Source organism: Pyrus communis, chromosome 12 (genome assembly GCF_041283825.1).
Source record: "Pyrus communis isolate YQ-2024b chromosome 12, ASM4128382v1, whole genome shotgun sequence".
Taxonomy (NCBI): domain Eukaryota; kingdom Viridiplantae; phylum Streptophyta; class Magnoliopsida; order Rosales; family Rosaceae; genus Pyrus; species Pyrus communis.
The window spans coordinates 1,622,996-1,644,494 of NC_142576.1; the positions used below are offsets into that span (position 1 = coordinate 1,622,996).

General features: G+C 37.4%; 4 protein-coding genes and 1 pseudogene across 7 annotated transcripts; 3 read left to right on the forward strand and 2 right to left on the reverse strand.

The window, feature by feature from the left end:
- The first annotated feature begins 677 nt into the window (after positions 1–677).
- On the forward strand, positions 678–1,975 carry LOC137745623 (putative ribose-5-phosphate isomerase 3, chloroplastic). The gene has a single exon (XM_068485606.2). It carries the CDS (start codon positions 848–850, stop codon positions 1,685–1,687), a length of 840 nt encoding a protein of 279 aa, XP_068341707.1. The 5' UTR covers positions 678–847; the 3' UTR covers positions 1,688–1,975.
- Positions 1,976–2,909: 934 nt separating this feature from the next.
- LOC137744135 (uncharacterized) lies at positions 2,910–4,685 on the reverse strand. Its single transcript, XM_068484001.2, has 6 exons — positions 4,515–4,685; positions 4,202–4,354; positions 4,017–4,097; positions 3,783–3,914; positions 3,433–3,519; positions 2,910–3,247 (listed from the first exon to the last, which is right to left on the reverse strand). The coding sequence occupies exons 1-6, from the start codon at positions 4,618–4,620 to the stop codon at positions 3,171–3,173; spliced, it is 636 nt and encodes a 211-aa protein (XP_068340102.2). The 5' UTR covers positions 4,621–4,685; the 3' UTR covers positions 2,910–3,170.
- A 2,318-nt stretch (positions 4,686–7,003) lies between these two features.
- LOC148692132 (uncharacterized) lies at positions 7,004–10,865 on the forward strand (annotated as a pseudogene).
- A 1,645-nt stretch (positions 10,866–12,510) lies between these two features.
- On the forward strand, positions 12,511–14,488 carry LOC137745431 (protein IQ-DOMAIN 19-like). The gene is made up of 4 exons (XM_088681407.1): positions 12,511–12,913; positions 13,152–13,382; positions 13,641–14,228; positions 14,327–14,488. Exons 1-4 carry the CDS (start codon positions 12,581–12,583, stop codon positions 14,345–14,347), a joined length of 1,173 nt encoding a protein of 390 aa, XP_088537533.1. The 5' UTR covers positions 12,511–12,580; the 3' UTR covers positions 14,348–14,488.
- A 191-nt stretch (positions 14,489–14,679) lies between these two features.
- Positions 14,680–20,073, reverse strand: LOC137745355 (serine/threonine-protein kinase Nek3). Of its 4 annotated transcripts, none has more exons than XM_068485301.2 (16): positions 19,671–20,073; positions 18,747–18,857; positions 18,536–18,602; positions 18,258–18,323; positions 18,046–18,092; positions 17,899–17,944; positions 17,689–17,769; positions 17,539–17,581; positions 17,408–17,457; positions 17,244–17,325; positions 17,104–17,153; positions 16,869–16,942; positions 16,562–16,613; positions 15,935–16,163; positions 15,708–15,862; positions 14,680–15,546 (listed from the first exon to the last, which is right to left on the reverse strand). In XM_068485301.2, exons 2-16 carry the CDS (start codon positions 18,830–18,832, stop codon positions 14,854–14,856), a joined length of 1,821 nt encoding a protein of 606 aa, XP_068341402.2. In that variant the 5' UTR covers positions 18,833–18,857; positions 19,671–20,073; the 3' UTR covers positions 14,680–14,853. The 4 variants fall into 4 exon arrangements, with proteins under 4 accessions (XP_068341402.2, XP_088537532.1, XP_068341400.2 ...); XM_088681406.1 differs by having other exon boundaries at positions 14,680–15,522; positions 19,671–19,936; XM_068485299.2 differs by having other exon boundaries at positions 15,708–16,163; positions 19,671–20,043.
- Between the last annotated feature and the right edge of the window lie 1,426 nt (positions 20,074–21,499).

Here is a 21,499-nt window from a genome sequence, read left to right on the forward strand (position 1 = left end):
TGTAGAGTAATATCACCCGATTATATTATTAAGTGGCAGGTAAATACGCCTTGCAGTGGAGAAGACACAAACTACCGCACCATATGACTGTTCAATCGTCAATATAAAATACTCTACTCCATATATTTTGATCTCTTTCAACCAGCTTCTTCCAATCTCACCTTCTCAGTTTGGTGCCCATCCTACTTTCTTGTGTTTGGTGTTCGTATAAAGATGTTCGGACTAAAGAATTTCTCTAAGTCAGATATTTTCTTCTTTTCCAAAACGGTTTATGTTGAGATGAAACATGTTTTTAGCAATGCAAATCTTGTAGTTGACATTCGTTTTCCCATATGCTTTTGGTAAAAAGGGTTCTATTTGATTTGTTACACAAATTTGATGCAAAATAAATAAATTTCCTTGTGACTATTTTTTCTTGCTATCTAGTTGGTGAGTACAAATTGAAACTCTAATGAAAGTTAAAAGATTAATTTTTGTAAATAATCTAGAACTAGTGAGTGTTCTGAAAAATAATCAATAAAAATTAACTGTAAGAAATTGAACGATGAAAACTTTTTAAAAATAAAACTAGGCTGAATTATCGAAGACACACCCGTAATTCTCACCAAAAACCTCTTATCTCAACCAAACCAAAAAATAGCAAACCACCAACCACCCACCCATAAAAGGTCACATTTTTTATATCCAAAGCTTGTACCTTTGAAAATACAAAAAAAACCAGAGCTCACAAGAAAGCAGAGGAAACAAACAAACAAAAAACAGAGGAAGCAAAACCAACCTCTTATTTCCTCTCTCCAATTAATTCTACTTCTTCTATCTTCCTCCTCCTCCACTCTCCACCTCTCCAATGGCTTCCTCCCTATCCCTCCTCTCCCCCCACAATGCCTCCACCGCCACCCACCTTATCCTGCGCACCCCCAAATCCCCTAACATGCGCTCTTCCTACCGACCCATGTCCGTCAAAGCGCGCACAGTCCCCGCGCTCACTCAAGATGACCTCAAGAAGCTCGCCGCCGACAAGGCCGTCGAGTACGTCAAATCCGGAATGGTGCTCGGCCTCGGCACCGGCTCCACTGCCGCCTTCGTGGTCTCCAAGCTCGGTGAGCTCCTCAAATCCGGCGATTTGAAGGACATTATTGGAGTCCCGACTTCCAAGCGCACGGAGGACCAAGCTCGCCAGTTGGGTATTCCCCTTTCGGTGCTCGACGATCACCCGAAGATCGATTTGGCGATCGACGGCGCGGATGAGGTCGACCCAAATCTTGATTTGGTCAAAGGGCGCGGCGGAGCTCTTCTGAGGGAGAAGATGGTGGAGGCGGCGTCGGAGAAGTTTGTGGTAGTGGCGGACGAGACGAAGCTGGTGACGGGGCTCGGCGGAAGCGGGCTGGCAATGCCGGTGGAGGTGGTGCAGTTCTGCTGGAAATACAACTTGGTGAGGCTTCAGGAGCTGTTTAAGGAAGAAGGGGTGGAGGCGAAATTGAGGGTCGACGGCGACGGGAAGCCGTATGTGACTGATAACTTCAACTACATTGTGGATTTGTACTTCCAGACTCCGATCAAAGACGGACCGGCGGCAGGGAAGGAGATTTTGAAATTCGAAGGTGTTGTGGAACATGGGTTGTTCTTGGACATGGCGACGGCGGTGATCATTGCCGGCACGGATGGAGTGGATGTGAAGAGCAAGTGATTGGCTTTTTGGATATTTCCGGTGGCGGTGAGTGTTGAACCTCCATTTGTACTCTGTTTTTTTCATATTTTTTGGTGGGGTTTTGTACTTGCTGCTTGTTCTTCAGTATTTCACTGTGAAATTTAGTTCCTTTGGTGTAACTTTTAATTCGCGATATGGAGAATTAGTCGAAAATCCTGCATTCCATGCTCTTCTTGTTGGTTGAGCATCGATCAGTAGTATACTAACAATCCTAAGGAATGATGGAAGTGTAAATTGTGAAATAATGTGAAGTGTTACCTTCGTGCTTCTCCGATTTTCGGTCACTAGATTCTTAGCTCACTATATCGCCTTATTGAGTTGTTGGCAGTCTTGTTTCTGGATATTTTTAGGAGAGTGAACTGAGAACTGACAACCATAACCATACTTTTCTTGAGGCTTTCGAGCGTCAAGTGTTTCCTACTTTTCAACTCGTCATCAGAATAGCTAAGATTTCGACAACGTTTTCTCTTGACTTTGAACTGATATTTTTAAGTGATCACTACCTTCTTAGATTAGAGGATCAAGCTCGGTAGCTTTTGTGATCACTGTGACTTGCAAATGAACTGAGTATCGATCAGTGAACAACTTATGCTAGTTAATGGCTCTCTTGTATGCTGTATGATGCATGTGGCTCTCTTGTATGCTGTATGATGCATGTGGCTCTCTTGTATGCTATATGATATCGGTTAATCTCTTGGTTCATCAGTCTGTAAACTTCTCCATTTTATGGTGAGTAAGCTTATGTGAATAGTCCTTAGTGTCTGCAAAAACGGCTGTGTTACAAATGAACCGATTCCTATTCAAGCCTAAATCATACAGAACGTGTAATATGGTTTCGGTTGCAACCTGAGTAGCGTATTTATAACTTGATCATGTTTTCGGTTTGTCTTCTTTTTCTGTTGATGGCATGTGTTCTTCTAATTGTCTGGTGAGAGGAGGTTTGATTGTTAAAGTTTTTCCGTTGTATTGGAAGTGTTCTAATGAAAATTTGATCTGCATATGACTTAGTTGTCTTCATTTCTTATGCCGATTGCATCAGTTCTATAAATTGTTTCACGAGGGTGGGTTTTATCGACTTGTAAAATCTTTTCCGTTGTATCGGAAGTATTTTCTGATGAGAAGTTGATTTGCTTATGACGTCGATAAATCTATATCTACCCAGTGTATGTTAGTGTGTGCAGCTTAGAAAGCCATAAGATACTTGTAGAAAATCTGCTCTGTCGATGATTGATGATCCGTAAGAGGTACTTACACATAAAAATCTGTATACAAGTGCAATATATGACAGTCGTGGGGCTATGACTGCGTCGATTTATTTACACAAACTGACTTTATACAAATTGATGAACTGGTGAAACATCGAAGCGATGTTACAACAACAAAATGAACCTGAAGTTTATGAAACCAAAGGATGATCAAACGAACAAATGTAATCCACAATCGTGTAACAGGACTTTCGATTCTACTTCCTCAGAATCATACCCACGGACACAGTCAGTATGGCCATCAATTGGAACTTTCCGGGCAAGAACAATGTAGCTGGAAATCGAGAGGAGAAGAGGAAGAAAAAAAATGTCAATATATTGTGTGGATTTTAGGCTATATTTTCACAACTATGTGATGCCTTTTTAAAGTCAATTGCGTAGAGATGTAAACTTTAAAAACGACATGGTTATCAAACGAGCTTTTACTTAGTTGGCCTTTAGATTGACAGACAATCTCACCTTGACTGTTGTCATTCCCAGAGCCAGTGGGGGAATTTGAGTTTGCAACCTTAATTCCTAGACTCGCGCAGTCGGGTTGAAGCGTGCCTGAAAGATTACAAAAAAAATTAAAGGAAAACTAATGAAACGTCTAAAAAAACTTTAGTTTTAATGAAAAATGACAAATAAAGGTGTAGTGAATAGTACCAGAGAAAGGTAAAAGTGTGGTTTTTTGTTAAAAGTGAATAGTACCGAGAGTGTTTCGTTAAAACTCTAAAAAATTAAAGCTCCCATTACTTTCTCCAGATTCTTGAAAGTATGTTAATTATGTTGTAAACCAGAATTAAAACAAGTTTAGTTAGTGTTCTTACATTCATTGTAGCAGGGAAATGCTGTGACGTTGAGAAGATTAGAGGAGCCGGATTTGCATTCACAGATGGGTGCGTAATTGTACGTGCTGTTCCTTACGCAGTTACCTTCTCCGCAGTAAGACCAGTAACAAGCTGTTTAACCACCGAAAATTCGAGTTATTAGTAAAAGGAACCAAAGTGATTAACTATGTTAATTTATGGATGAGATAATTGAGCTGGTTTAGTGGTAATTACGATCAAGGGCAGATAAATTGTGAGGGACTTCTCTCTTAGGAACTGAAGGTGGAGCTGGCTGGCAGTTGTAATCCAGCGTACCTGCGAAAACACGAAAATTAGAACCGATCCTAAGCCATGACATCTTGCAAAACGGAATCTTGCTCCTCAAGTTTTTGTTCGAGAGGGAGAGAGTTAGAGCTTACAGTTGGGGATGACACAGGGGAGAAACTTCAGATCATCGTCCCCATCAAACGTGCGCTTCCAGTTCGCTTCGCACTCGCAGGTGAAACCTAATGGTTCGTTCATGTCGAATTTGCATGCTCCCCTTCCACACTCAACTTGTTTACATATTTCAGCTGCAACAAGAAGAACATGTGTAAGAAGAAAGAAACCAGTTGATATAAAAGAACGATAATACGTCACTCGTAAACATCTTCTCTTTGTTTGTCAAGCCTATAGTGAGTTACAGACAGAGTTCGAAAGGATGTGTTTTCGGAGAGAAAATGAAGTGCTCACCGGCAATAGTAGGAGCTAAGTTATCCGGCCAGTCCAAGGTGAAAGCAGCCATGGGCACCGCTACCAGAAGCACATATAAAACGGCCATGGAGTTAGAGAAAGCCATTTGTATCTGGTTTTGAGAGAGAGGGAGGGAGGTATTCTGTGAAGGTTGTTTCTAATGAAGTTAGGCTCTCTCTCTTTATATATATATATATATATATATATATATATATATATGAAGCCTTTAAATGAAGGGATTTTCATTTTTCTATAAAAATTGGGTAGGGTTCACACGACATCGAATTTTAACGATCTGAATTGTCTATTTTTTCAAGTTTCACCTCATAGATCATCCTTGCAAAATCAGAAATATTTAAAACATTTAATTGGGTTCAAAGAAATTAACGAATACTTTGTTATATAAGAAACAATAAACTTTTATCATGATAATTAAATAGGCAAATAGTTTCGGATTGAATTGAATTTTTAAAAAGATAATCTATAAATCGAGATTTACAAAATAAATGATTTGGATTGTTGAAGTTGGATGTGAAGTGGATGTGGGACCCATTTCACATCGAATTATACAGACCCTTTTATGCAAAGGGATCCTCTTTTTTTTTTTTTCAAAAAATGTGGATTGGTGTGGGGCCCACTTCACATCAAACTTAATATTTTCGATCTGACTAATATTTTGTAAAGATGATGTATGAGGTGCAACTTGAGAAATAAACGGTTTGAATCATTAAAGTTTGATGTAGTGTAAACTGAATTAACATGTGATTAAGATTGAAGATTAAGAAGGTATCAAAGCGGTGGAGAAACTTCTGGCGGCTGCCCAATTCTGTCCCCCGAAAGAAGGTTCCGTAATTTGAAAAAAAAAAAAAAACGTGAAGAGGGTGGTTGTTAATTTGTTATTGTGCAACGTGTAATTGCCAATTATTCTCATTAAAATATTCTTCATAAAATCGAATTTCTTTGGGTCCACTAGGGTTTGCCAAAGTCAACATATGCTACCAGAACAAAGAAACATCGAGGTTTTAACCTTCAAATCCTACCATTTAACAACAACAAAACAAAACCATATAGATTTGGTAATTATGAGCCATTGATACAAGTAAACGTGCATCGGTTTTTAAAGTCAGTAGGCTTTGTCACTAAATACTACAGTTTAGTGATATTTATTTTTACTCGTAATGAGAGGTCTTAGGTTAGATTTTCGCTAAAAGCAAAATTGAACTATATTATTATGGTTAACCCATTGCAAGTTTAGTTCAGTAAGAGGTCGTAGATACTATTGTTTGTTAAAAAAAAAAAAAAAAAAAAAAAAAAAGACTAAGCTTTCATAGATGGTGGTGTTTTCTTAAAGTTGTTCAAATAAGTTTTTTTAGTCATTGACAACGTTATAAAGATTAAAGTACTTACGGTTTAGTCCAAATAAGTTAAGTTCTTTCGGTACTTGACTATACCTATAGAGATAGGAGCCCTTGGCGTTCATCGATCTCTTGAAAATGCTAAACCAAAACTCAATGACTAAAAGGCCAAGAAGTTACAAAAAAAAACGATATTAAAAAAAATGTATCTTTTGCTAAAAGTAATATTAAGTAAAGCATTTGCAAGTTCCAACATATTGGTAGTACAATTCAACGGAAATGGATCTCCTTCGATCAAAAAAAGACTTCTTGTATCACAGAAAATACAAGAATCCATTATTTGAATGAAATAAAAGTTATGGGACGGAGATAGAAATGGATCATTTTATCCACGATCGGATTATATTTATTTGATACACTGTTGTCAATATGAATGTTGAGAAAAGAATACAAAAGAAAAAACAATTTATAAATATAACTAACAATTCCAATTTCAATCAATTAGACAATTAGAATTCTAAGAAAAAATAAGAAAAAAAAAAAAAAAAAAAAAAAAAACTAAGGACTTGGATTCCTTTAGTCAAGTTCATCAAATCCACTAATCCGGCCCAATGAAATTTAATTCAATGGTTAAAGTTATTATAATTTTCAAAATAACATCTTATTTGTAGTTATTTGATCAAATTTCAATAGTTCGAATAAGCAAACTTGATGAACTTGATAAACTTGATGAAAGAAATCCAGAGGATACCCCTTTCCCAATTCAACAATGTCGTGCAAAATTCAAAACGGGAAGTTGTAATTCTAGAAGAGTGACACGATGGGGGCAGAAGCTTTGAGCGTCCACAAAGTCAACATTTCTCCTTAATTAAGCCGTCTAATAAATTCTTAATCAAACAACGACCACAAAAGAGGAAGCATTTTTCAAAGGATAATCAATTCATTCACCATTATACGTGGCCCACTAAAACTTTAACACCTGTCAAAAAAAATTCCTCCCAAACTTCTACTATCTTCGTAACCAAACATTATCCATCTTCCATCTTCACAACCAAACACTGTCATCGTCTCTCCCTTCTTGCCTATGCGCAGAAACTCCCCCTCCTTCCTCCCTCTTCGCCGGTGAGACCAACCATGAACCATCAATTCCTCACTTCTCCGGCGAGTCCACCCCATAACTCTCTCTTCTCAGGCGAGCCCAACCCCCATCCCTTCTCTTCTTTTGTGAGACCGCCCCCAATCTCTTACTTTTCCGGCGACCCCAACTCCACCTATCTCTTCTCCGACGACCTGGACTACCCCAGCCCCTCTGTTCGCCGGAGAACCCACCGCAAACCCTCTCTTCGACGGCGGCCCCCCTTCATTCCTCTTTGCCGGTCAGATTCTATTGGTTAGATATGGGTGTTACGAAGGAAGGTCAACGGCGGCGAGATATAGGGATGGGTTGGTTGGGTCGACGAGGAAGGCGTCAGTTAGAGTAGGTACTGGCATTGGGTCGGTAGGGTTGACGTCGACAGATATGCCATGGCAGTTTGGAAGGGGAGGAAGAAGGATGATGTTTGGTACTAGGTTTAGGGGGAGTGGCGGATGTTTGGTTAGCAAGACAGGATGGTAATATTCTCATAGTACAGGTGTTAAAATGTTAGTGGGCCATATAAAATAGTCAGTAAATTAGCTACTCTCCCTTTTCCAAATGTTTAAGCCAAAACAAAAAGAAGATGCCAACCACAGAGAGAATTTTTATTATTAAAGAGAATTAGTGAGTTCGAAACTATTATAATAATTTAGAAAATATAAGAGTTCAAACTCGAGATGTATGGATAAAACTTAACATTTTATCTACTAAAATATTATACTACATTTATACTTTCCGTGGAAAAAAAAAAAATGGAAAAGATGACTCAAAGAAAATCATATTAATATGTTGGTTTTCTCATAATTGGAAAATTTTGCAATCACAAAAATAAAGCAAGATTATCTGCCGTCATATTCTCATCATCTTCTCTCTCATTCTCTGCCCTCCCCTCCTCTTATACTTTATTTTTGTCTTATTTTCTTTAAAAAAATCAATATAAAATTTAATATATCTTAATCCTAATAATTTAAATAGGAAAAAAGAGAATAGCAGAGGAATCAAGAAGAGCGAGAACTCTTCTCCCACAAAAATAAAAGTGTGCTGCAAGTTAAAAACATGTTAGAGGATTAGGTTTCGAATGTTGTCGTCTTGACGTCTCCGTTGGATATTCTTCCATTCTCTTTTATTCTTTTATATTTTATGATTGGTTCTCTTTTTTATTTGGGGTGGTTGAATATGAAATAACTAAATTAATATAATTGAGTTTATTTAAAACCATAGTCCATATATATTAAATCTTTTCGAAAAAAATAGTTCAATGATGTTAACAAGAAGAGAAATGTTAAGAACACTCTCACGTGAGATTTTCTATGAACTTTGTGCTACTTTATAATTTTTACGTAATATTTTATAATATTTGTACAATAATTGACACGTTAAATTGTATGACACAATATTTTATAACACTTGCACGATAATTGATATTAAACTATGAAATGACAGAGAGTCCTACTTTTATACAGTCCCTTTAGCATTTCGCTTAACAAGAATATAGAAGAAAACAATGAGAAGAAGATGAAATCAGAAGTCAAACACACCATTTCATAAACCAAACCATATATTTAATTTTTTGCTATTAGTGGAGTTTAGGTTTATGATTTCAATAAGCATGAGATTATGCTAATTAATTGAACCGCATGTTCTCAACAACTAAAGAGATTCTTGTGTGGAGCTGGTGATGTATTTTTTTTATATCTACGATGAGAGATGAATATACAAAACGATAGATCCAGTTATTCATAATCTCTCTCTCACATACGAAAGCTATTTTGTTAGTTTATTAATATGCATTTAATTAATTTAGACCAACTTAATGCAGTTATTTCAGTCATTTTAAATACACTTCCTAACGAGTGTTAACTTTCTTTCTTTCAACTCGAGAATATAAAGCTTAGTTAAGTTATACAACTAATTTGCTATGAAACTATTTTGGATCAAATTAATGTAGCCCGTTCGAAAGTACTTTAGTTCATGAGAACTTTTAGTAGAAGTGCTTTGAAAGAAAAAGTTGGAACTGTACTTGGTTTTACAAAAAACATTTATAAAACGAATAAGAATTTTTTAAATTTATTGTCAAACATATTTATAAGCGCTTTTAGCAATTTTAGAACCACTCGCAAGTATACCTATTAATCAAGGGATTAATCTTTAAGAAACAAAAACTTCGTTTTTCAGTTTTGTGCTCGACCCACTTTTGGGCCCATATGTGAGGCCTACTTGGAGAAGATCATCATACCTAAGCAGGCCAAGCCCAACTTTAACCCACCCATATTCTAACCCGTAATCCAACACCCGTCTATCATTTCTCATCGTTCGCTTAAACCTTCGAAGTTCGAACCCTTTTCTTCCCATCTCTCTCCTCCTCTCTCACTCTTCGGTCCGGAGAGATTTTTTAGTGTAATTGGTAAATAAGATGATTCACCACGTGTTATTATATAAATAGTAAGATATGTGTATTAAAAAATTAATAACTTAAAAAATAAAATTTTTCACCACTTATATAAAAACATGTAGTATACCATTCATATTTCTGTCATAATAAAAAATTGATCCTCAGTCCGTTGCTACTCTGCTGATTTAATCAAGCTAACAGGTACGTATCTCTCTCCTTTTCTTCCTATATTGGATAAAAAAAAAATTAATAATAGTTTGAATGGATTAAAGATTTGGTTCTGATGGTTGAAAGTTCAATCTTTTTTATTTTTTGATTCATTTCCTGTAATTTGATTACGGATTGTTTTATTTTTATTTTATTTTATTTTATATTTAAAATATATATAATTAAATCATAAATTACAAAATAGAATGACATATATATTATGAAGTATTGAAACATAATGAAAATATGGGGAACAAACATATAATTTGTGTTCATTGTAGTATTCAATAAGTTTTTTACAATTTATTAAAAAAATAATAATGCAAAATGATAGTTATTTATTTTCTGTCTAAGTGAATTGGAGCCTAGGCGGGGGAGTCTAGGCGTGTCTGGACGGTGACCATCCGCCTAGGTAGTAATCGGGACGGTGACCATCCGCCTAAATTTTCAAACGCCTAGGTAGTAATCGGGACGGTGACCATCCGCCTAGCGCCTAAATGGCGCTAGCGTGGGGATTTTTAGAACATAATTTGTAGCAATAATCCTTCCAACATAACTCATTTTGACAAAATTCTGACAAAGTTGACGAAAATGACCATAGCTACACGTTTTGATGAGTTGAGGGACCAATGACAACAAATTTTTGGTTAAAGGACTATTACTCTAATTTGATTAAAGTTAAGGGACGATTATTCTTAAACATGTGACGTCTTCTCTTAAACATGTGACGTCTTTCATTGAGTCTTCTTCAAGCCACAACTTCCTCCAGAGATGCTCTGTAAGTGGGACGGCAAAGGGTAAATCAAAGACAAAAACTGCAGGGCCACTAAAGCGGTCAAAGATAACTGTAAAAAGGGGAACCGCAGCCCCTGCTGCTAAAGGTGGAGGAGGTCACATAAGTCCGGCGGAAAAGTTGTATGATTCATGCTTAAATGCCCCCACGCCTGTTAGGTGGTTACCACTGGTACAAAGAAAACGTCAATAATGCGAGAGAAGATGGGACTTATTAGCATAGAGCGACAGCGTGAGATTGAGATGCTGAAGAAAGACAAGGGAAAATTGGGCATCCCAGAAAAACCAACAGTTATTGGAACTCCTGGTTTGGATTTGGTATCACTAGGTTTGGTTGATGTGGAGATTGAGATCTTACTCCGTTCCCAGTAAACCGGTTCATGGAAACTCTGACTCCTCCAATTGAAGGTTATATTGAGCGAGTGAAGGAATCTGCAAGAAAGAGCAGTGCGAAGGAGAAGCTCAGATAATTGAAGGTTGATCTTTTTCTTTCGGCTCCTAGCATTTTACTTCCCTGCTAAATTCGTATTTCCACTTTGCGGATGATACTTTTTTAGGAAAACTAATGAAAAAAGCTTGAAAACTTTGAATCTTAATGATAAGGATAAAATAAAAGATAAAATAAATAGTATCATGATTGACTTTTTAGTGTAAAAATGTAATTTTTCGTTAAAGTGAACAGTACCAGAAGCTTTTCGTTAAAGTTTCGTAATTTCTTTCAGGAGATTTGGTTAATAGGTTGTGAATCTAGCTTTGAAATAGTTTACCTCTCGCGTGCACCAAAACAATCTGCGTTTTTTAAATAAACTTGAGACCTGGCCTCTAGAAAGAAAGGCATGCAGCATTCACTAGGTTCCATGCCTCTGCTCGCTTAGTTTTGCCGGTTCTCAATTTTTTTTCCTTGTTTGATATGATTTCATGTTTCTTATGCAGACGGAGTTATGCTTGCGAGGTAGGAGATCTTTTGTTATCGGACCACTAGCGTTTACTGAATTCAGAAGAGAGCTAATATTTGTGTTCATGAAGTCAGCGTGTTGACGACGAAGCGATGAAAATTAGATCTACTGCTTCTGTTCTGGTTATTAGCAATAATCTGTTTGAATGCTTTCGGCAATTCAATGTCGGATGAGTTTAGTATTTTGACCGAAATTGTTGAGTTTTACATAGTTGCATGGTTTCATGATCTATATAGAACGTATGAGAAACTTTCTGGGCAAGTTCCAAGTCTTTCAAGATTTGTGGAAGGTGTTATGTCAGCAATCCCTGACCCCCTAAAGAAATGCTGCATTGGCCGGTCCGGAAAGCAGTCAATGACGGCCTAATGGGGTATAAGGCTCGTTTGAGACTGCTTTTGTAACACTTATGCTCATAAGCGTTTGTACACAAAGTGCTTTCATTAAAAACATGTAACTTGGAAGTCCTTGAAGAAGCATTCGACAAGTAGAAAACAAGAAACAAAATTATACACAAATTCGTTGGGAGAGAAAAAACCGTGTAGTTATCACTTTCTAAAGTTCCAAATTTGGAAGTTTATAAAAAGGTGATTAGTTGGGTCACTCATCATTGTGACCAGTAACACGAAGAGTTATGGGCCCTGGAGGATTGACAGGGCGAATTGCTAGTTTTCGTATACGAGATATCCACCATAGTTATTATGGACACATTTGCCCCATTGACACGTCTAAAGGAATCAACGTTGGACTTAATGGATCCTTAGCAATTCATGCGAAGATTGGTTATTAGGGGTCTCTAGAAAGTCCGTTTTATGAAATTTTTGAGAGATAAAAAAGATGCTTTATTTATCACCAAGTAAAGAGGACATTAGGGATTAATAAGTCCATTGATGCCTTGATTTGATGCAGCTTCCTCCTAAAATTCTAAGCAGTTTATTTATTTATTTATTTTCACTTTAAATACCATATGAGGGTGACAAATGGCTTTCTAAGAGCAACCTCTGCAGGCCGAAGTGATTAAATAACCAGCACAAAGATGACCATGCAAGAAAAGCACTTTGAGAAAAAGCCATGCAGATCATATTTTATTTACGCAAGTAAGATCATTGTACATATATGTATGCATATGTGTGTGTGTGTGTGTGTGTGTGTAACTATGTTTATACTCCTCTATATAAAGTGTAATTATGTAGTTTTCCTGTGGTGCTATAAACTTTTAGTGACAGTTGAAGATGGGAAAGGCAAGCAGATGGATCATAAATTTCTTGGTCGGAAAGCAAGAGAAAAAGATTAACGATGTTCCGAAAACTAACGTTTCGAATGAGTTTTTGCTTACCATTTCTGCCAGGGCGGAGGTGAAGCATCCGGGGACGCCGAGAGTGAGGAGAAGGTGGAGCTTTGGGAAGTTGGCAGGCAAAGAGGCATCCCACATGGTTACAAAATCTGTTGATTCAACTGACATCGCTATGTTGTCACTCAAGGCTCAGAAGAATCGTGCAGTGACACCAAGAGATGTCGAAAACGCTGCAGCTACAAGGATTCAAGCTGCCTTCCGTTCGCATTTGGTACGAATTTCCATCCAAAACATTGTGTCAAGTTCACTAATCTATAACTGGTTAGTTTCAGGATCGTTCCTAACCCGATTCCAAATAATTTAGTAAACAACTTTTAATGGGAATCCCGGATTCTAACTCCTCGTGAATTCAATTCATCTTCGCCTAATTACAGATTAGTAAACATGTCATAAGATTTTGAACTCGAAATCTATCTATTTTCGTAGTCATATCGCTTATGTTGTTGTAGGCAAGGAAGGCTTTACATGCCTTGAAGGGTTTGGTGAAGTTGCAAGCACTGATAAGAGGTCACATTGTGAGGAAACAAACAACTGCTACGTTAATTCAGATGCAGGCGTTGATGGCTATCCAGGTTAGAGCGCGGATTAAGCGAATTCAGATGGCGGAAGAAGCACGGCTAGCTAATAAAAAGCAGTTGATCATTCAAAGAGGCCACCCTCAGCACAATGGACTTCATAGGGCAAGTCTCCTCCAATCTGAAATGTTTCCTGTTCGTGCTATCTGTGCTAGTTTTTGCTTTGATTAATCTCAGCTTACGAAACCTGAGTGAATATTGCATCATAAACCCAATTGAGCTGGATAAATCACTCGGGTTTCGAAAGCTGAGCTCCTCTAGAAAGCATTTTCTGATCAACCGAACATGTAGTGATTAATAACACACAATCCAGCTCAGGTCCCTAAAATGTACCGAGCTTACAAAGTGGTCTTGTTTATGCAGAAGTCAATAGATTTGAACCCGAATGATGCTCAACGAGTTGCGAAAAGCACTAGTGAACACCTTAATCATTCACAAGGTGCAGGGAGGTTTGAACATGGCCATTCGACAATCTATTCTGATCGTCTTTCCATCTCAAACCGGCATCACTACGAGGATTTCACTTTTGCAACAGCAAATAGTCCCTGGAATTATCCTTCTGCATCCAAACCAAAACCAACAAGACACCCCTTCACTCATCAAGACCAAGATTACACAGATGATGAGAACTCTGCATTCAAGCCAAATTACATGACCAACACGAAATCTTCAAAGGCGAAAGCTAGGTCACAGAGTGAACCAAAGCAAAGGCCTGAAGGAAGCTTGAAGAATAGAAGCAAGCAAACAGAAGTGGATGCCACACTTGTTGCCATGGACTATCAAGTGCTGAAACGTTCATCCACAGAGTTTAAACCCGATGGTCAGAAAAACCAGGATCCCTGGTTTGTTAAGCTCTACAGATCAAGAAGATTGTTCGAGGACAACAAGCATGCCTCCGGTAGCCCGAGTACTGTCCATTCCTACTATCATGAATCTCTTGCTGCGTATGAGGTAAAACTTTAGCTTAACGAACTGAGTTCTGCAGGTTTTTATTGTTGATTTCTGCATTTTTCGTATCTGTCTAATTTCGTCGACCATTTGATTTGCAGCCCCATGTGAACTTGTACTAACAGAAAGGGATGCTGAAGAGCTCTTCCAGACCTATATAGAGCTTGCAGAGTCCTACACATCAATGTATATTAAAATGCAAACGCCAAACGTTTTATGCGGCTCAAGTCCACCCGCTAAAATCTGATAGATTCTTCAACGCACATTGATGTACTCTAGAATTTTCGTAGCATGCATTTGCATTACTCAGAAAGAACTTTCCTATGAAAGATACTAATAACTAATTGTACTTGTTCATGAAGTTCAGTGCCAATTTCAAATACCATCTTTTGAAAATTTTTGAACCATTTCTTGAGAGAGAGAGAGAGAGAGAGATTCTATTAAGACATCGCAGTTACACAAACTAAGTTGAATTCATGGTGATAATCAATTCCTTTTCTGAGATCATAACCTGCAAAATTAGGATCTACCTAGGAGCCTAATTCCTCTTGAGAAGAATGAAAACCGAAAACTCGTGACTACCAAAACTAATCGAGTTGGAAATAAATATAATACATGTTGCAACCGCTCATTGTAATTGATCATCCTGGTCGACATTATTTTGCTTGATGCTTTTAGTCAACCAAATTGCAGTTTCCCTAGGAGAGACCTTCCCTGGCCCAAAAGGCTTCAGCAACACCCCAAGCTCGTCATATCGTTCGTTCTGGAGCAATCTTGCACTGAATTCGAGCAGCCCTTCTAAAGCTTCGGCCCTTTGCTGGAATGATGAGGTGTCAAAATGCTGGCGGCGCGTGTTTGATGAGGTCCGGCTTGATGCTCCAGCAGTTGCATTTTGATCCGAACATTCATCGCTTTGATTGTCTGGTGCAGCTTTGAACATGCCAGGTTCAATTCCCTTCCATGCACCTGTGAAACTAAGTTTGCGAGAGGCTCTGTCGCTTATCTGAACGGTGCATTTGTCCTTCATCGTTGAACGGTCACCAGAGTGGGGGGAACCAGACGAACCTTGCACTGAGGGCGATGAGTTTCTATGGATAGGCAGAAACTGTTCTTCGTATAATTGTTCTTCATACGAGGCTAATGGGAATTCAGCTATCCTGTCAATTCGAGGGGAATTGACAGAAACGTCGGGAGATTTAATACAGTGAAGAACACCAACATTGGGCCAGAAAGGGGACCGTTGAGTTGCAGCTCTTGTTAATGGCAATGATGCTCTGCGAGTTGTACTCACTGTCTTCTGCGGAGCGCGTGAAACAGGAAGCTGGAAAGATGAATTTTATAAACTTAAACTTATAGATTAGCAAACACTAGCCGTTTAGAAACTAAAATATTATGCAAAAGTACGGCTAGTGCTTTTATGCAGCTATAGTTTGTTTGAGATAAACTTGCACTTTTGGTTTGAGAGAGTGAGAGAGATCTTACCGATGCACGATTCTTTGGCTCCATAAATCTCTTGGGAGTGGCAGAAGCTTTTGCTGGAGTAACTCGACTGTTAATGATATTGGAAGTTTTGGAAGCAATTGGCTGCTTGCGTATGGCTGCTTTTCTATAGGCGCCAGTGCCACCAACAGAATGTCCTGCCAATTCTCGATTCAGATATTTTGGCCCACCATGCATTTCTTGGGTAGAGCATACAGAATCTTGCTCACCTCCAGATATACTAGGATTTAAAGTCCTATCATTGCTGAATGTATGCCGCTTGTCCTGGTAACGGCGAGTGGAGAAAGGAACTGCTTCTGGCTCTGAAAACCTTGTCTTCTTCAAGTAACCAGTATCAGGCCAGTTGACCGCTAAAGTTCCATGTCTGGGGTTATTGAGTTTGAGATGAACCTTTTGAACATGAGGCTGAAGGACTGGGTGAGCAAGCAGCTCAGCAGCCTGCCACAACAAAAAACACTTCAAGTGAGATGAAACGTTTAAAAGATGTGAATTGTCACAATTCTGAGGAATCTGATTCTAAAGGAATATTGTGCTTTCATGAAGATTATAAGAAACCAAAGTCATACCAGGCAACAATGAATTAACAATATGTATTCAACAGGTATTGGGTACAGTGCATTTGAGTTCATAAGCGGAAATTACAAAATGATTGTCAGTAAAATAAAACCAGACTGCACCAGCTTGTGGCACATCTTAACAAGATGCATTGGACATTGCACCGAAGAGAGATTTTGCACAACAAATCCATAAGTAACTTTGTAAATCTGTCATGTTTGACTATTATCCTAGTATGTCTATCCGTAGACGCATTTACACTAGAGGAGAATTATACGTACACTTGGCCTGAGTTCTGGGTTTTTCCGAAGCATGCTTTTAATAAGGCTTCGGCTGAAAAAAGAAATACAGAAAGTGATTAGAAACAATATTTACTATGAAAGGTAACTTAATCACATCTAACTAGAAACACGAGGTAACAGAAAATCAGGTTATTAAAGCATCTGTTTGTTTGGTTACTTGAACATCCTTACACAATTCCAAATGTCGCGGAAATTTATGATGATCATACAAAGTAAGGAAGGGCGCTAAACATGCAATCGACATTGAATAGCCACAAAGAATCAAACAAAATAAATACGGACTCACAATGCACCAGTGTACTTTGTGGGAAGGGGAGCCACTATGGACCTGTTAATTTTGTTAATCAGTGCTTGTATATCCTGTTAAAGAAACAGCAAATAAATACGTAAAGAAAAAAATAACATGCGAAAGAAAAAGGAAACAATTTATAAATGCGGAGGAACATAAAACATTTTCTTAAACAAGAAGCAGATTGAGGAAACACAAACAACAGAAACAGATTATGAGTTACAAAACTTACAAACGCTTTAAATGCAGCCCTATGAGAAGTCATTTCATAGATACAGCATCCTGGACGAAATATGTTTAGTACAATACATATTGCAACTAGAAAAGAAAAATAATCAACAATGAAAAAATTCGCACACACTCGGTGCTTACCCAAAGACCAAATATCTGATTTTGAACCATAAGGTATATCAGCAAGAAGCTCAGGACACATATAGCTAGGAGTTCCGACAACCTGGGTCAGAGATAATGATTCTTACTATAGATCTTCAAGATGTTGTGAATATGAACTTCAGAAGAGAACCACAGTTACTTACCGAAGAGGCAAGATCATCTGAAGTCAACATTTTGGCAAGTCCAAAGTCACCTGCTCCAACGTTCATCAATTGTTGTCAGAAAAATTACACTCCGCTTATGGAGAACTATAGAAGAATATAGGATCACTTACCAAGGCGTATGTCTTGATCTTTTGTCAAGAATATATTAGAACACTGAAACAATCAAGGATCACTATTAATACAAATTAGCTTCAGGGAATTTGAAAGGACATAGCAACATACATCTTTTCAACGTGCACAGGAGGATAAATGTCACTAACCTTGACATCACGATGAAGAATATGATTCCTGTGCAAGTAGTCTAGCGCCATCAGAAGTTGGACAAGCCACTTACAGAGCTTCTGAAAAGGTTAATTCCCATATTAGATGATAGGAGCCGAAAAAAGCGACTCTGCAAGGAATGTCTTTTAAGAAAAAAAATTCTGCAGGAGGAAACAAAGTGAAGAAGAAGAATTAAAACAAATTCAAACCTCTTCGGGGAAAAGAAGACCATTGGCCCTTTTTATAGCTTCAGCCCTGTACCGCACAGATACACAGAATAAGTGGCCTGGCCGACAATATGCAAGCCTTCAAGTCAAAGCAAAAATATCAAAGTTTCAGCACGATACAAAACTTACATGTCCCCTCCTGCGCAATAACCGATGATAATGCACACATAGCAACCCTGAAAACAAGGAGTATGAACCAAGTTTAGGCCATCGCAACTAGCTAGGCTACCATAACTCCAAAGTATCCACCCGGGAATTAATAAAATTACACTAGATACAGAGAAAAGGAAAAGTGCACCACTGAGCACAATTACACTAGAAACAGTTGCGGGCAAATGTACCTTTTCCACCCAAGAATCTTTGTACTCCACAATAAATGGATTTTTGAACTTGGAAATGAGCTCCATCTACACAAACAAGGAAAGTTGTAAATCTGGAGGTATCCAATATATATAATAAAGCCTGCAGCATACTCCATCATTTCTTTTCTTTCTATGTTTTCTTTAGTAAAGTCGTGTAGAAGATGAATGAGATATATTGTATATGGAAGATTATCAATTGAGGTCGAAAAGAAATGGAAGATTATCAGCACACTAAAACATCAAAAAAGTATACTAACCTCCTGATGTGCAGATCTCCGCGATCTATCAGTCTGGCGAGCAAGACGAATCTTTTTCAACACGTACCTTTATATATCAAAGATTCAAAGTTAAGAGCAACTCTCAAAATTTGGATAACATTGTCATGAGGAATAGTTGAACAGTGCATGTTCCCATGAAAGTAACCATGGATACAGGGAAAGAAAAAGGAAAAGTAAATTCCAGTCTTACTTCTTCTTTTCATGCTTATGCCTGACAAGAAGCGCAGAACCGAAAGCCCCTTTACCGATTTGCTCAAGAACTTCATATTGCTCCATGTTGTAGACTCAAAACTTATCTTCACTGAATGAAGAACAAAATGGTTTTAATCTCATATACATTTACAATAGCTAAAACAATTCTATTCGATTCTTGGAATGTACTTTAACACGAATTCAACGTAGCAACTCAGCATCAAGGGAAAGCTACACCATATGTGTAGCAGTCACTCAAGACTTGCATCGCTCGGAAAAATCGCATTTCTTTTTTTTTTTTTTCTTGCTTGAGAAATAAACTAAGTAAATCCAAAACAAAAACAATACTACATTTATCACTCAAGCAAATTGATAAACCCTTGAAAGCAAAATGTGACCAAACCATAGTTACCCTATTAACTACTTACAACACAAAATTCAAGTCAGACAATCCCAAATTCTGTTTCTTTTTAGATGAAAGCCCGGTTCTTTATTGTAGAAAATCGAATGCGGTATAAAGCAGATGAAATTACATAAACATTTTAGCAAACAGATGCACAAAAATTTGAACTTTGTGTCCAAATTATCAAATTAGCTCAGCCAAATGGTCAATTTTAGGCTCAAACCAGATCCCAATAGTAAGAAAAACCATGAATTGCACATTATATTTTCTCTTGCTTTCCCACACTTTCTCAGCAATCAAACAATGTAATATACACAGTAAAAACTAAGTACAGAGAGAGAGAGAGAGAGAAAAACTGAGTCAAAAGGAATAAAAAGTAATCAAATTGCTTCTAAGAAAATGGAAAATGCAACTCAAAACTAAAAACCCAAGTCAAAATTTGAACTTTAATGTCAAAGAAAAAGAAAAGTCAGAGAATTTAAGCTAGAGAGAGAAAGAGGATAGGGAGATTTGGAAGACCTCAATGTAGAGTGAGTGAGTTGGATCGAAGAGATCACAATGCAGGTGAGGGAGGAGACATTTTGGCTGGCGGCAGGGGAGAATGAGCTGAAAACGACGTCGTCACTGGACCAGTAGAGCAGGGAGCAGAAAAGCAAGAAGAAGAAGAAGAAGAAGCTGCAGAGGAAGTTGCAGTAGTTCTTTCCCCCATTCGCCCATTTGGGTTTTTACTCTCGTCTTCCCAATAGACAAACTGTCAAGTTCTTAAGAATTAAGAGAGAGAGAGAGAGAGAGAGAGAGAGAGAGACTACATTGCTAAATTGCTATCTAATAAAATAATAAGCAAATTAATCAGAGTTAGAGAAACTCAGAGGGATGAAAAAAATTTCAGTGTGCCGGATACAGAACTCAATTAATAAGTGTTATAATACATTGTTTTATTACGTTTAAAGTATTTGTGTTTCTGGTATATTGAAAAATTTATTTCAAGAGAGACAAAGAGAGATTTATGAGATTAAGTGTTAAACAAGACAATTAATATATGGCTCGTTTGAATGTGCTTTTAAAATGACTGAAAGCGTTTTTAGAGAAAATGTTTTGGAGTTTCAAAAGCATTTGAAATGTTTTCTGTAAGAAGCACCTGTTATATGCTTTTTTTAGGAATCACTTTTTCATAATTTACTTGTATTTTTACTAAAAATTGGTTTCACAAATATTTGTACTAAAAACACTTTCAGTCATTTTAAAAACACATTCAAACGAGCTCATAATTAAATTAATATAATTTTAAAGTCTGATTTGTTTAGTATTGTGAAAAGGAGAGAAGTGAAGTAAACCCTGCAGGCTGCACTCTACATGGCACGAGGAGGAGGAGACACCGACAAACAAAAGAGGACCGGGTGTGGGTCCGAGGGGAGGCTGGGAAGCTGGGAGGATGAACATGGCCCCCACCCATTTTGTCACGGCTTTATTGAATCTTTTCGGACTTTGCAGACTTTTCTTTACTTTTTTAATTTTTATTATTAAGAAAATCGAGATATTATTATCTGTTTTTTTTCGAGACGTGAGTTTAGTCCATTAATCGATATATTATTATCTGTTTTTTTCGAGATGTGAGTTGGGACATTCTTTCTTATAGGTTTTGTAAATATGAGTTGAGTCAATTAGTCAAGAAATTGTTATTTGTTTGTTTGAGATGTGAGTTGGGACATTTTGTGTTATAGGTTTTGTAAATGTTAGTGAGTCAATTAGTTGAGAGATTGTTATATGTTATTTTGAGATGTGAGTTAGGACACTCTTTCTCATAGGTCGGAGTAGTGTACAATATTGTTTTGTCAAAAATAAATTTAACTAATATTCAAAGAATAATGTTCAACTCCTTATCTTGAATAAGACATGTTTTATCACTCGCATATGTATGTATTACAAGTAACGGTTACAAGAATGGCGGGAAATGAGGATACATTAACTTTTGTGAGGGACGTTAGGATACAAAATAAATTTAACTGATATTCAAAGAATAATGTTCAACTCCTTTATCTTGAATAAGACATGTTTTGCCACTTCACAGTTTAACGTTAATTTCAACAATTTTATAAAATATTGTGCAAAAAAATTGAGTGACAGAAAATTCATAAAGAGTCACACTTTATTCTTCAATTTTTGATAAAACAATCACTTAGCAAATAAACTTATCCATAATCATTACCAATTATCCATACTCATAAATCAACATCAACTTATTTCTAGGCGTTGTTAACGCAATCACGAGCAAACTCTCATGTGAATCACTTATTGCAGGTTTCTTTCTGTTGGAAATTTTGCAAATTGGATGGCATTCGGACTTTACA